The sequence below is a fragment of the Dipodomys merriami genome, unplaced genomic scaffold, assembly GCF_024711535.1.
Source record: "Dipodomys merriami isolate MVZ:Mamm:240054 unplaced genomic scaffold, mDipMer1.0.p SCAF_120, whole genome shotgun sequence".
Classification (NCBI taxonomy): Eukaryota; Metazoa; Chordata; class Mammalia; order Rodentia; family Heteromyidae; genus Dipodomys; species Dipodomys merriami.
In genome coordinates this window covers 111436-126193 of record NW_027202494.1, presented here as the reverse complement: position 1 = coordinate 126193, position 14758 = coordinate 111436, and the positions used below count along the sequence as shown (strand labels likewise).

General features: G+C 53.8%; 1 protein-coding gene across 6 annotated transcripts in view; it reads left to right on the top strand.

Moving 5' to 3' along the window:
• Positions 1-14474, top strand: part of LOC138823502 (protein BANP) — a 57929-nt gene extending 43455 nt beyond the window's left edge. For 3 of the 6 annotated variants that reach the window (XM_070016866.1, XM_070016862.1, XM_070016863.1), the window contains 5 exons: positions 3441-3571; positions 5225-5296; positions 5976-6014; positions 12194-12337; positions 13930-14474. In XM_070016866.1, coding sequence (XP_069872967.1) covers positions 3441-3571; positions 5225-5296; positions 5976-6014; positions 12194-12337; positions 13930-14001 — 458 coding nt within the window. In that variant the 3' untranslated portion in view covers positions 14002-14474. Of the gene's footprint in view, positions 1-3440; positions 3572-5224; positions 5297-5975; positions 6015-12193; positions 12338-13494; positions 13563-13929 lie in introns of all 6 variants that reach the window. The other 3 variants (XM_070016867.1, XM_070016864.1, XM_070016865.1) reach the window with 2 other exon arrangements.
• Positions 14475-14758: the final 284 nt, after the last annotated feature.

Here is a 14758-nt window from a genome sequence, read left to right as displayed (position 1 = left end):
AGCGTGGGCTGGGCATGCTCTCTTCTCAGTGCAGTCTTTGTCCACGGACTTTGTTCTGGAAGCTACAGATCAGATCACCTGGAGCTCCCTCCAGTTTTCCTCCCGGTGTTTTGGTAGTTATCGGATACGCGGCCCAGCTCTAGTCGAGGTTCCCCGAGGCGAGGCCCACACAGGTTGTGCTCCTGGGGTGCTGCTTTGGGGCTGGAGTGCGCGGAGGGAGCCTTGTCCTGGCGACCTGAGCGCTCTCGGCTGGGCAGCTGACACCCGGGCCGTGCCCCGTTTCCATGACAGTTACGTGGCTGTGTGTGGAAGGTGGTTGAAAATTCAAATGTGAACATCTTAATGGTGGCTCTCTAAGTAGTAGAGTTATATGTATATATTTTTCTTTATCCCCAAGCATTACTGTGGCTTTCACATTATTTCAAAACGCTGCACTAGTATTATAGTTATTTTTTCCCCTGGTACTGGGACTTGAACTTAAGGCCTCATATTGCTCTACTCCCCCACCCCCACTCCTGTTTTATAGTTTTCAATTTCTGTTTCCAGTTCAGGAGGAACTCTGTCATAACACAGCTGCCTTAGGAACTGGCTATGCAGCTGTTGGGGCCCAGGCATCCCTTAGAGATGAAGCAGGGGCTGCAGTTACTTGGGACTCCTCTGGAGGCACAGATTAGGACACGGAGTGAGGGGCTCCTCGCAGAGCACAGCTGTCTTAGGAGGTGAGGCAGCTTGGCCCTTGCCGAACTGGAGGCCGAGAAGGAGGTGAGGTGAGGATGAGCGCCATGTGGACCTGCGCGCCACGTGAGGTGACCTGGCAAGCCGCACGGGGCTCCAGCGCAGGTCCACGGTCAGGTTGCTCTGGGGCCCAGGGCATCAGCCCTGATAGCGGTCAGCGGGCGGTGAGCGTGGAGCTGTGCAGCGGGAGGCCGAGCCACTGCAGACCACGCTCGGTTCAGATTCCAGTTCTAGTACTGGGGAGCCAGTGGCCTGGTACACCGGGCGGCACCTGAACTGCTGGCCCAGCCCTCCTAGAGGGCTCTAGACATGCAGGGTCATGGCCTAGGTGACCTGCACGTCTGTGGAATCACACGCGCTATTCCTCCAGCCCAGGTTGCTGTGCCCGTTCACACAGCGCATGGTCTGGTTCAGTTTTACACTCACTAGTGTTTGCTTCTCTTCCACTTACTAGCATCTTCTTTAAGCGAGTGACTCTGACAGTGATTGCACACTTTGTTTCTCGGTTTTTATAAATGTGTCAGTGCTTTCTCTGACATACGGTGGCTCCTGTGTTGCTAGCTGCTTGGGAGTCTCAATCAGCCCCTTGTGGCTGTGTGACACGCCTCCAGTGGCCCAGTCCCGGGCAGGCCCTGGGCGTGCGCTGTCTGAGGAGCCCCGGTGGCTGGTTGACAGGGTGGCTTTGATGCAGGACAGGCAAAGCATCACCTCTGTGGCTTGACTGATGGACATTTCTCAGAAGTGTGCCCTGCTGTGCCTTGGTGGCAGGGTCTGAGCATGGGGACGGTGCGCCGCCACCGCCAGCTTCTGTGCACCACATGTTTGGACAGGAGTTGAAGGTGAGCACGGTTAGGCGTTTATTTGTCTGGGAAGCACGAGCTCCATTTCTGAGCTATGATCCTGTCCCTGCCCTGCAGTGGGTCCAGCCTGTGATGGGCTGCCAGCCTGCCATATTCTCTCCAGCCCCCACACATTCTCTCCAAGGACTCCGCTTTGTAAACTCTGTCTTAATACACAGTGTTCTTGGCTAAGATTAGCTGGAGCAAAGCAGGTGGTTAGTTAGGGACTCCAGGGATTTTTGTCATTGTCCTTTGTGCATCTGCTCTTGGCTCATTAAAGCTGTTCTGGCATTTGAGGCTAGTTTGCTGACAGAAATAACCCAGGAACATGTAATTAAGCCAGAATTATGTTAATTTGGAATTAGTTGTGATTCCTGCTGGGTTCTTATGTTTACTTTTGAATTATCAACAGACTGGGAACTTCCTCATCGGTACTTTTAAGATTTAGTATCAAGGCAAGTTTATTTACTTATTGACTGACAGTGTCTATTTAGCCCAGATTGACCTTGAACTTTTGACCCTCCTGCCATTGTCTTTTCAGGGCTGGGATTACAAGGATGTCCCACTCTACCCTGAGAGGCTAGTCTATTTAAAGATGAATTAGTTACTATCCAATTGAACACAAACCACAAAATCACTAGTTTCAAGAGGATTCTTGAAAGTTAGTTTACTGTAGCATCTGTATTGTATTTCTTGTCCTTGAGTTGGAGGCAGCTGGGTTTTACAACAAGCACTGTAAGTTGGGTGGCGCAAGTGACTCATGACCGTAATACTCCTGAGGCTGAGGTTTAAGGATCTCTGTTTGAAGCCAGCCAGGCAGGAAAGTCTGTGAGACTCTTATCTCCAGTTAACCACCGAAAAAGCCAGTAGAGCTTTGCTTTAAGTGCTAACCTTGAGCAGAGAAGCTCAAGGATAGCTTCTAGGACCTGCGTTTAAGCACCAGGATTCCTGCGTGCACATGCTCACGCTCACGCACACGCACACGCACACCCGCGCATCCGTGCACAGCACTGTGAGCTTCCTGGACAGCATGTGTGCTGTGGTGGGGGCCTAAAGCACAGCGGGCTGGTTCCTGAGACCCTTGCCTGCGATTCCTCAGGATGCGACTGCTATCAGACACACTCAGTGGAGCCTGTATGTCATGGCAGCCCGACACTACAGTTAGTGATTAAAATACGTCAAAAGCCTTCTTTAGTAATTCTTTTTTAATTTTTGCATCTTACATATTTCTCCTTCCATTCGCATTAATATTCTGCTTTTCTCAGTTTTATCCTACTGCAATCTATTTATTCCTAATAATTTTTTATTGACTAGTGATCATAATTCCGTACAAAAGTATGTATATGCATTAATTTTTAAGTACTTGTGAGCCTGTAATGTTCTACGTATTTAAGAACAATTTTAAATATCATTATAGTTAAAATTAACATCAAAACAAATGTATCTCATTTTGATTAAACATAGAAAGCAAAATTTGTTGGATATATGTTTTGAGTGGATGGGGCTATTTCCTAGTTAGATTTTCCTTGGTGAAATATTATGTCCTGCTGGTGTTAAAGAGGATTTAATCCTAACATCACCTATTGTTCGTTTCCACAAATGCATGCTGTGGTCTCGTGTGTATTTGCTCAGGTCAGTGTGCATGGGAGAGGTTTGTTGGAACACTGTTGCTGAGTCCTGTACCTTCCAGGCTCTGAGATCTCACTTGCCCAGAGCTTGCACTAACCAGCTCTACAGGAAAGTGTAGGTCAGCTGACCCAAGTCAGCGTGGGAGTGGAGGGCAAGGATGAGAGAGATGAGGTGGCCTGGCGTTGCTCTGCCTGGGCCGCGCCTGAGTCGGAACGTCTGCTTTCCATGTTCCCACAGAGACCATGATGGGCACCCCGCCACCTGCCACCGAGCTCCAGCAACCACAGCCTCAGGCCCTGCACTACGCCTTGGCCAATGCACAGCAGGTGCAGATCCACCAGATCGGAGAAGACGGACAAGTCCAAGTAGTATGTACCTTCTTGCTGATGTGCCAGGGACATGGGAGGGGGTAGCATCAGGGGCTGGACATGCGTCCTTACGTTTCATAGACAGACACGAGTTGCCGCATGACCTTGTATTGAAAACCCTTTACAGGACCTCACCAGTCCCTGGTCCCCCATCCTTCTGTGCCACGTTACGTGCGCACAGCCTGTGTGAGCGCTCCTACGGGTCCACGGGTCCCTCGTCCCCCACCCCCCATCCTTCTGTGTGCGTCACAGGTGCACAGGCCGCATGAGGGTCCCTTCTGTCTGTCCTGAGACAGTTCATAACACAGGTGTCCTTTCACTGAGGGAAGAAGAAGCCATTTCTTTCCAGGAGTGGGAAAGCATGAGCAGCCTTAGTTTCTCCGTCAGCTTTCCCTGGGGTTGTGTAATGTCCAGGCCCTGAGTGACCAGTCCTGCCTCAGAGTTCCTTTATGCTGGAGTGTCTATCCTATGGCCGATATTGCAGTCAGTCCAGCTGGGAGGAGTCATGTCCCCTTACATACTCTGGGCTTTGGTGGCAGAGAAGGAAGACTTCTAGAAGCTGTGGGGGGAATGCGGAGTTTTAAGGATACCCTGAAATTTTGTGGCAGTTTTTATCACACCCGTCCACTGGCGTCTTTGAAGACATTAGTCACTATCATACGCACACCCAGGGCTATTTCACGGGGCCAGGTCCTATATTGCAAGAAAGAAATACTGCTCTCCCGGGGGATCCCGGGGCTTCTGGAAGCACAGGGTGGGCACATCTAAGATAGAGCTTGAGGTGACGCACCTGTCAGCAGTGGATTTACCAGGCTGCTGAATGTGTGTGGTCAGCACACACACGCAGCCACGTTCGACAAAGGCAGAGTTCGTTCTCAGACCCATTGTGAACAAGAGAGAACTCGAAATAAGAGGAGTATTATTTCATTTAGCCAACTTAAGATTTATAGGAGTTATTTGCCTACATCCATAAACAAATGTGTGTTTTAGCTGGATTCTTTGATTTATTAGTGTTTAAATTGTATAAGTAGTTATGTGTTTCCTTGATTTAAAAAAACAGCTTTGGTGTAGTACACACTTGACGCCCCTCCCCTTTTAACTTTCCCACCAGCATGCCACTTAGCACCACGTGTGAAGCCACGTGAGGAGGGGCTCTGTGGGGCCATGTGACGGGCAGGGGGGCAGGCTCTGGGGCCACATGAGGAGGGGGCTCTTTGGGGCCACGTGACGGGCAGGGGGCTCTGTGGAGGTCATGTGAGGAGGGGCTCTGTGGGGTCATGTGAGGAGGGGCTCTGTGGGGTCATGTAAAGAGGGGCTCTGTGGGGGTCATGTGAGGAGGGGCTCTGTGGGGCCACGTGAGGGGGGCTCTGTGGGGCCACGTGAGGGGGGCTCTGTGGGGTCACGTGAGGAGGGGCTCTGTGGGGCCACGTGAGGGGGCTTTGTGGGGTCATGTGAGGAGGGGCTCTGTGGGGCCACGTGAGGGGGGCTTTGTGGGGTCATGTGAGGAGGGGCTCTGTGGGGCCACGTGAGGGGGGCACAGAGCACAGCTCCGTGCGCCCTGGCAGCACCCTTCCTGGGGAGTGTGCGGGAAGTGCATCTGGCTCCTCTGGTGTGTTTTCTTCTGATGCTTCTTGGTGTCTTCTCTTGTCGCGGATCCCACAGGGCCACCTCCACATTGCCCAGGTGCCTCAAGGGGAGCAGGTGCAGATTACGCAGGACAGCGAGGTGAGCTGGGGATGGGAGGGGTGCGGTGTGTGCCAGGACCACACCCAGGGCAAGGTGGCCACAGTTGGAGTGGGCTTGTGGGGCTGGGCCCCGCGCTTTCTCCGGCATCCCTCCTTCTGGCTTCCTGCTGCTTTAGGGGATGCCTTCCTCGTGTTTCAGCACAACATTCAGCAGCGTGTACCACACGCAGAAAGAACAGCTGTCTTGTGCAACAGCGGGAGCAGCTCTCCTTGTTGCCTCCCTGTATGCCGGGGCTGGCTCTTCACGACGTGTGTGTGTGTGTGTGTGTGTGTGTGCGCGCGCGCGCGCGCACTCCTGCCATGCATTCCTGCGGTGCCTCTGCAGAGGGGTCCCTCTGGGCATCCATGCCAGGGCTTTGGTGTGTGTGTTGTCTTCTCACTAATCTAAAACTGTTTCATAAAAAGTTGAAAAAATACTCTCATTGGGGTCAGAGTAGATGAAATGGATTCACGTTGTAGGTATGTGTGTGTTTTTAATACAAGAAAAAAATGTCTACAAACTCAGCGTAAGATGTTTTAGTTTGTGGGTTATAGCTACAAAGCTTAGATTTTATAGAATTAGTGGTTTCTTAGCTATTCCTGAAAGGCATGGGGAATTTTTCACCCTGCCTACACATGTCATGGAGCTCCCCTTGATCATCTTTCTACTCATTTTGCAGGGCAACCTCCAGATTCATCATGTTGGTCAGGATGGGCAGGTAAGTGCTAGCTACCCTCACTGCACCCCTGCCCAGTGGCCCCTTCCCTCCAGCCAGCGGGGGAAGGCAGGGTGCGATGGACTGGCTTTGCTGTGGGCACACAGGTGCCTGCTGGGCTCTGGAGTCCCATTTACAGCTGTGGGATCTCATGGCAGTTTTTACCTCCTAGAGAAACCTCTCCATGCCTGTCATTGCCTTCTCTACACTTGCGTGATGTTGCTGGTAGGGTTCATAGGTAGCTGTGCGTAGGATTAGGTGGGCTTTGTTTCTGCTTCTTGATGTCAAACACAAACCCCTTTAGTTTTCCTAACCTGAGAAGAGATGAGTAGCCCTTCATTGAGCCTGATTGGAATTCTGAGCCCAGTGAGGTCCCCAACCTGTGAGCACCCAGGAGGGGTTGCTCTCCGGGAGGAGGGAGCGTGCTAGTATCTGTGAGCATCGTGCCGTGTTGGTCTTTTGAGGACAGTTTCTCTTGGAGAAACTGTTTTCATCTCTGGAAGTTTTCCAGTTTTGTAGGAAGTACTTTAGGAAATGCGCGTAAGGATCACACACCCAGAGCCCTCTCATCACTTGTCATTACCACCCAAGAAATGGTGCTTTTTCCTGCTGCATTCTCCTTTGTAAGTCCTGTGTGTCCCCATGTGTGCTGCCAGCCAAGGCCCTGCAGCTGCTGCCTCTGAGAACACCCAGGACACCAAGGGACAAGAAAATCACAGGGTTCGGGGTGAAGGGACAGAGGCGCCCTGAGCAGAGGGCTGCGGACTCTGCAGAGTCTGTTGAAGGGGAATTTCACAGACACATGTGGAGGTCAGGTGGGATGCAGCCCTGTTAGTGTGTAAATACAAGATAGTTGCTTTGGAAAGAGCCAGAGAGACACAGAACTAAAGAGGATCCACAGTTGTTTCTGCCAAGTGTGTGCTGTTGGTGACAAGGTGAGTGGGAAGTAGTTACAGCGCATTGGCTCTGTTCTTGGTGGCCTCTCTGTTTTTGATGGTTTGATGGTTCCTATTTATACTGGTGGTGGAATTTCATCATAGTTAGGATGAGCCTAGACTTCAGTGCACACGGAAAGCAAGACTCCTTACCCCTGAGAGTCACTTTCTTTCTGTATATCCTGAACGAACTTCTGCTTAGAATTTTAAAAAATCCAGTCGGGCCTGTACGCTGCATTAGTGTGAAGCTCATGCACCCTGGGTCTGATCCTTTTCCCATAAAGTTGGCCTCAGGTTGGAGACCCCAGCCCCCACCCGCAGGGCTGGCAACCCGGGAGCCGCGGCTGTGGCTGCAGACTCGCAGAAGAGCAAAGCAGGTCTTTGCTGATGTCACTGCCTCTGGAGCTGGTGGCCATGATTAACCACTAATTTATGATCCTCCTCGTTGCAAAATGTCAAATCAATCTACCACCTGATCACTTTTACCCGCAAATATCACTTTCTTCCACCACCGAGTCCCATCCTTGCTGTGTGACCTCACACCAGAGAGCACACACCAGCCAGCCCCCTCTCGCAGGACTTCAGGCCGGGCACCTGCTGCTTCAAGGAAGCTCTGCCTTCTGGCTGAAGTGAACAGTATGCATTTGCAAGAAGCTGCCTTTTTCTGGTAAATCTGTTAGCTAGTCCTCTTTTGTTTTCTGTTTGTAGACATTCTAGTTTTATCACTTGGCCTGTTTTTAAACCTACCCTGCTCATAATCATAGCTTTGCTTTCCAAACTGAGAAGATAATTGGAAAACAGAATGGTTTAAAAAACCCTTCTAGCCGGGCGCTGGTGGCTCACGCCTGTCATCCTAGCTACTCAGGAGGCTGAGATCTGAGGATCACGGTTCAAAGCCAGCCTGGGCAGGAAATTCCATGACACTATTATCTCCAGTAAACCACCAGAAAACCGGAAGTGGCGCTGTGGCTCAAGTGGTAGAGCGCTAGCCTTGAGCTGAAGAGCTGAGGGACAGCGCTCAGGCCCGGAGTTCAAGACCCACGACCGACAAAAAAATAAAAAATAAAAAAATAATAAAAATAAAAAAACCCTTCTTCCCTCAGCATTGACAGCCCAGACCTGTGCTGGGAGTGTCCCCCATCACCCCGCCCTCCCCCCACCCTCAAGAGGATGGTGCTCTTGACTCTGAGGCTCTTTCCAGCCTGATTTTGCTCCCATTTTCTTGGTCCTAGTGTGAGTGTTGATGTTTGGTTTACTGAAGACTGATGACACACACTTGTTCCAGATTTACAGGAAGAGGTTGAGTTAAAGAATGCTTCCTGGAATTACAACAGCACTTGATGATGTTTATGCCATTGCCTTTGTGAGCCATAGATGCATTGCTCTTTGATTGCAGATGTGGGTGGGAGGTGGAGCCTGGGGAGCAGACTTCACCAAGGCCTCTGCAGGACAAGGTCAGCACGGCTCTGCACAGCAGGCACGGAGCTGTGGGTCGAGTGAGGTTGGTGCCATCTGCTCTCGGCCCTGGGCTTCCTCGCTGTGGGCTGTGACCAGCTGGGCACCCTGGTCCCCGAGCAGGGTCCCACAGAGGTAGGAGGAAGAGTGCCACGCCCACTTTGCTGCTCAGACCTGGACAGGCCAACCTAGTGGGGCGGGTCTCTTGGAGAGAACTTGGGAGGTGCTGTTGATGGCGCTGATTTATTAGGCTGCAGGCAGAGAGGTTCTGCTCCATGTCTGCTCTAAGCTGGGGGTGTGTGGGGACCGGGTGGCTGCCCTGTGCAAGGCTCGGCTGGGCTGGGCTGGCGTGCCAGGTTCTTGGTTCTCTGTGCAGGTTCCCTGTGTGGCCTACCTGGCTAAGGGGCCTCACGGCATGGTTGTGGGTTTGCTGTTTGCCTCTGGGAACGGAGCAGAGTTCTCTCCCACCTTGCGTCTGGAGGTTAAGGTCCGGGCCCATCTGTGAGGAGGAAGGAATAGGGCTTCCCGTCCCTTCGGGCCTATTCCTCACCGGCCTGGGCACACTCTTGACAGCTTGTGCTTCCTTCTGGCACAGCCAAGTGTGGCAAGCCCTGGCTAGGGTAGTCCCAGAAATTATCCTTAAAAATCACAAACCCAGCTGTATAACCCATCCCCTCGCTGAATGAGGTCGGGTGATGGCCCTGGACAGCTGTCTCTGGTCTTGCGCCTGTCTGAGGGGCCTAGAGGCCCCTCACAGGCAGAGGGAGGCCTGGGGCTTCCTCTGCCGGAGGCCGTGTGGCACAGGGGTGGTGCCGTCTGCCACAGCATGCTGTTTGGCTGCTCCTTGGCTGTTTGAGCAGGAAGAAGTTCACTTCAGGCTTGAGTGGTGATGCCTGGTCAGGGTGGTATGTGCATTTGCAGGACTCTCATTTCCGTCCCTGTTGACTTTCTTGGTACCATATTCTACAGGTTCTAACACAGAAGAAATTTTCAAGTCAGGCAGGGGCCCAGGAAAAGTTGCACATGGGTTTTGGCTACGAAGGATATTATTTTTTTTAAGCAAGAACTTGGATGAAATGATTGCTTACATTGACATTATCAGCATTTTAGTTAGTTGGAAGGCGTTTGCTGTTAGCTGAGGCTGCAGCAGCTCTAGAACAACCCGAGATACTGCTGGAGGTCCGGCCTCACTGACCGCTGGCCCCGTCTCGTGGCTCAGGCCTCTCTCTTGTGATGCAGATACCCAAGGCAGGGACGGTGGTCCCCGGGATTGGAGGGCCCCTGTTTGGCCCATTGAAAATCATCTTTAAATATAACTTTCAAAGATGAAGTAAGACCCTGTTAGAGGCAAACACTGTTGCACCAGAACCCAGTGCAGTGCCGTCCCTGGGGACACTTGTGTGAGTAGACAGGATAGCGGCGATTCAAGGTTAGCATTGAGGTAATTGAAGACACTTGGGAACATGCTTCCATTTTCAAAGCTGTTTGGGGATGGAGCCTGTGTCTACGCATGTTCACTCCTGCATCCCTTGCCCCAGCGGGCAGCAGCACAGTGTGGTGACTGCTGTGTCCCCATCCCCTGGCCCTCCAGCATCCCTCTGCTTGCCGGGAGTCAGACTTAGTTCCTGAGGCATCAGCCTGCGCTGTAGTGAAACATACTCCATCCACCTGACCCCTGGGTGTCGCCACGGAGCTGGGTCTGTCAGCTGACCCCTGGGTGTCGCATGGGAGCTGGGTCTGTCAGCTGACCCCGAGGCGGAGCTGCCTTAACCAGGAGGACGTTGTTTCTCACACTGCCTGCATGGGCAGTCCCGAAGGGGAAAATGGAGTGACTGAACATGCCGAAAAGTCACACCTGAGGCCTGCCCCGACGGCACAGTGATTTAACCTGGAGACCTTTGGGGTTCCGGTGATGTGGCCAGGGGCCCTGCACTGGCAAAGCAGGGGGCACCTTACCTGTAAGGGTGCCCTGTGTGGGCCCGCGCTGGGCCTGGGGAGGCCTGCGTCTCAGCGACGCTACTCACTGGTGAGTTTCGGAGAGTACCTCTTTTTAGGGTGCCCCGTGGGCGCCTGCTCTGCCCCCAGCATTGTGGCACACGCATGCGAATCAGTATGCATTCAGCCAGCAGAAGCCAGCAAAAAGAAAGACAGTCTTAGCCTGGAAGCTGTTTTCTATCCATAACAAAAGCTGAAGCAGAAGGAAGTCAGTGTAAGTAACTTTCCTTGTTCTAACGTCACGTGAGGTTCTTGAGGTTTCTTGGTGATGGGTTTGCTGTTTTCTAGCTAGTCTGTCACAGGCGAGCAGGGCTTTGGCCACCGGGGGCAGCAGGCCGAGGCAGGCGCAGCTGCTGGCAGGCCGGGGCAAAGCGCCTGTAAGGCCACTTCTGTGTCATTTATTTTTGTTGGCTCTGTGATCTTGGGCAAGTAACTTAGCCTCACTAGCAGCCGTAGAACTAACAATAACAAACAAAATGACAACCATGTCAAGTTCCCATCCCTGTGGCTGGCACTGACCACCATGTTCCTGGTGCTATTGGTCAGACACCCTGAGGCCCCTAGCTGGCCAGCCCACATAAGCCTGTCCTGTTCTCATTTCCTGCTCAGGTTCAGCCTGAGTGAAGAGTCTCCTGTGATACGAAGGTCCTTGTCTAATCCTGAGGCTGCCAGCCATTATCCTTGGCTTTGGTCCTCGCACCCCCTGGGAGCTGCCTGGGAGGGGTGTTCTCTGCATGTGTGTGATGGTGCACTCCCGACTCCATCCGTGCCCACACCACTGGTCTTAGCCAGCGGGAGGGCGTGCGTGCCACCGTCTTCCTGGCTGACCCCTGCCGCAGCTCCCTGCCCTGCAGAGAGTCTGCAGCTTTGCCAACAGTGCTGGGTACATGGCTCCAGGCTGCCCCAGTATAGGTGTAGCATCTTTTCTTCTTGCGTTGTTTTTGGTGCCAGTCCTAGGGCTAGAACTCAGGGCTTGGGCGCTGTCCTTGAGCTTCTTTTGTTCAAGGCTAATAATGCTCTACTTACTACATGAGCCAGAGCTTCATTTCTGGTTTTCTGGGGAATAGTTTTATAAATTGCAAGTAAGAGTCTCATGGACTTACCTGCCCAGGCTGGCTTTGAAAGATCTCATCCTCCTGAGCAGCTAGAATTACAGGGGTGAGTACCAGCGCCAGGCAGTTTAGCATGTTTTCTGCTGCTGTTACTTGCCTGCGACAGTGCCTGCTTTTGTCTGCTAATGGTGATTGGTCCGTGAACTCACTGAGATGGAAGTCGAGGAAGCCTGTTTGCAAGTGTGAAAGGCTTAGAGCTCATTTTATTTTGGTGTTTGTCATGCAAGCGTATGAAGAAGGTTTAGACTGACCCATCTTCCCTATGGTGAGGGGTCTGAGGGCCGCCATGGTGTTGAGTGTTTTCCCAGCACCTCGTTCTCCAGCTTCCCTGGGCCCCTCCTTGGCCTTTACCAACAGAACGCTCCCTCACATGCGCTTTGCACACACCTGTGTCTCTGCTTGTTTGAATTCACCTGTGTGTTGGAGCCAGGACTTGCCTCTGTCCTCTCTCAGGGTCCTTCCTGCCTCTGGAAAGCCAACATCTCTGTGTGCTGGCAGTGGGAGGGGCTCCTGGGGGACATAGCAGAACGCACTTGTACACTCTTGTTGGCTGTCACCAAACCACCTGTCCCTTGGCAGTGTGCCATAAGAGCCAGAACCCAAGGCCTTGCTGCTGTGGGTCCCGACAGGGCATGTTGGCCACCAGGCGGCCCTGGCAGTGCTGACCAGCCTGCTCTGTCCCCAGGTGCTGCAGGGAGCTCAGCTGATAGCCGTGGCCTCTTCCGACCCGACCGCAGCAGGGGTGGACGGCTCCTCTCTCCAGGGAAGTGACATCCAGGTGCAGTACGTCCAGCTGGCGCCCGTGAGCGACCACACAGCTGCCGCACAGGTGAGTCCTCGGGCCTCCAGGAGGACGCCTGCGCTCCCCTCTGCACACCGAGCTTGGGGCTCGACCTCCAGGCAGGAAAGCCACCATGGAGAGGCCTGTGGGGCAGACACGCCGGGCAGGACGGGGGGAGGATTCTGTGGACTCTGCACAGGAAGGGCAGAAGTTATGTGGGCCAGACCCAGATTCCAGCCTGTCTCATAGAAATGTGTATTTGTAAACCTGGAGACAAAAAGCTCTGCCCAGGCCTCCAATTCGGAGTTGCTCCTGGCCGTGGGCCCTGGTTCCGGGAGTGCAGCCCTTCCTGTGCAGAGAGGGCGCCGGGCCAGCCTCCTGCAGCAGGGCTGCGACTCCCGTGAGACCGGGGAGTCGAGGCACCTTGCCTCTGTCCGGTGGGGAGACGGCGAAGGCCCAGCTGCACAGCCCGCGGCGCGGCCCTGGTGTCCAGGCGCTCCCCTGGGTCTTCCTGGCCTGCTTGGCGCTGGGGCTGAGCGCGCACAGCTCTGGCTTCCTGCAGCAGCCGCTGGCCTTCTGTGTCGAGGACTGGGCTTCGCTCCCAGCCCGTGTGGTCAGTGCCTCCCAGGGGCCTGTGAGGCTGCGAGGGCTTGGTGCTCCTGGAGCTTCCCAGGCAGGCACTGGGGAGCAGGCGCTGTGGACTTCCTCCTTGAAATGCCTCTGGTATTCTGGGGAAGGAACCCGGCTTGCAAGGGTACCCTGCTGCCAGCCCCGGCCGCGCCCGGTGCTGATCCCCCTGGCGTGACTCCCAGGCCACACTGGAACCCACCGTGGAGCCGCCAGCTCTGACACAAGTTCATCCTCTCATTCCTGCCTGGCTGTGCCCAGGCCTCATGGGGCAGATGATATCTGTACCACATCCTTCCTCCAAAGCCAGAATGGTCTGTCTTTTAGAGGAGCGGGTGCTGAGGGCCTGAGGCCACGTGAGAGCGGTCGTAGGCTTCTGCCTCAGTGCCTCTGGGGCTCCTCTGGCCCCCCAGCAGAGTCCCTGCCTAGCTGGCCATCCCACTCCCGGGCCACGCCAAAGCCCCGGATGATTCCTCCACTGGGGCCACACCAGTGACGGCCAAGGTGGAGGAAGAGTGATCTAGTCATAGGCGGCAATCAGGCTGAGAATATATGTGCAGTCTTTCTAATGTCCGTAGGTCATTGATTCCAACTGGGTCTTCAAGGAAGAATGGTAGCTGCCCAATGAAATGCTTTTTGGAACACTGTGAGTTTTGGGTGGAGGGTGACATGAAACCTGAGATGCTAGGTGAATGTGTCAGCTTAGGAACACCATATTAACTGACCCCATTTATTCCAGGACACCCTTAAGGTGAGGATGGAACGTTGACAGCAGAGGTGGCCACGGTGGCCCCAGTTTGCCTAGGGGATGGGTGGAGATGGGCTGGGCTTTGATCAAGTCCAGCGCGGCTGCCGAGTGCAGGGTCCCGGTGTCTCATACCAAGGCGGGGTAGCCTTGTGACCCCAGTCTGCTGTGTGCGTGGAGGTCACTGGTGGCTTTATGGCAGGTGAGTGTTCTGGATGTGTGCAGACGGGTATTTTTCTAGAAAAGTTCCTTTATCTCCCTGTTGCAGACAGCCGACGCCCTGCAGCCCACCCTACAGCCTGAAATGCAGCTTGAACACGGAGCAATCCAGATCCAATGAGACAGGTGGCCGAGCCACCAGCACCATGCTGCCTGGGCCCACGCGCCCTGTGCTCGCGCTCTGAGCCAGCCGGCGTCTGTGCGAGGTCTGCGACACGTCTGGGAGCTGCCTCCTCCTGGGGGCAGGGTCCTGGCTGCCCCAGGGCCCCGGCTCTGAGTCGTGCTGCCCATGTCCGGAGGAGAAGCGCCGAGTAGAGTACACTCAGAGAAACGAGAACCACAATATTTTGTTTAATGGCTTTTTTTTAATTTGCTATGGTGTTTATAACAAAAAAGAAAATGGGGAAAAAAAAAAACAAACGAGTGGAAATGCGGAAGCCTTTGCTGTGCTCTGTTCAGCGGCAGGAAGCAGGCGTTTGCGGAGACGGAGTGATTGTGCAGGAAAGGAAACTTACCTACTTTTCTAGGGGAGACGCTCCCACACACTGTAATTATGCATTTTTAATGAAATAAAGTTGTATTTATGACCACGTCCTTCAGTGCCATTGCACCTTGAAGACAGCCGCACACAGGCAGCTGTTCTGAGGTGGGCTGCCCAGGCCTCTGCGCAGGTGGGGCTCCTGCAGCAGGCAGGGCTGGTTCCAGCCCGGTAGGAGGTGGGGCAGAGGTATGGCCAGAGTCCTGGGGGAAGTCCTATCCAAGATCACGCCTTCACAGCTTCAGTGTTTTGAAAGGCAAGGAAAACAGTTGCAAATAGCCGCGTGGGAGGTGGTTTGAATGCGGTGACGGGCAGTGTCTGGCCCGCTGCGCCCTCCTCT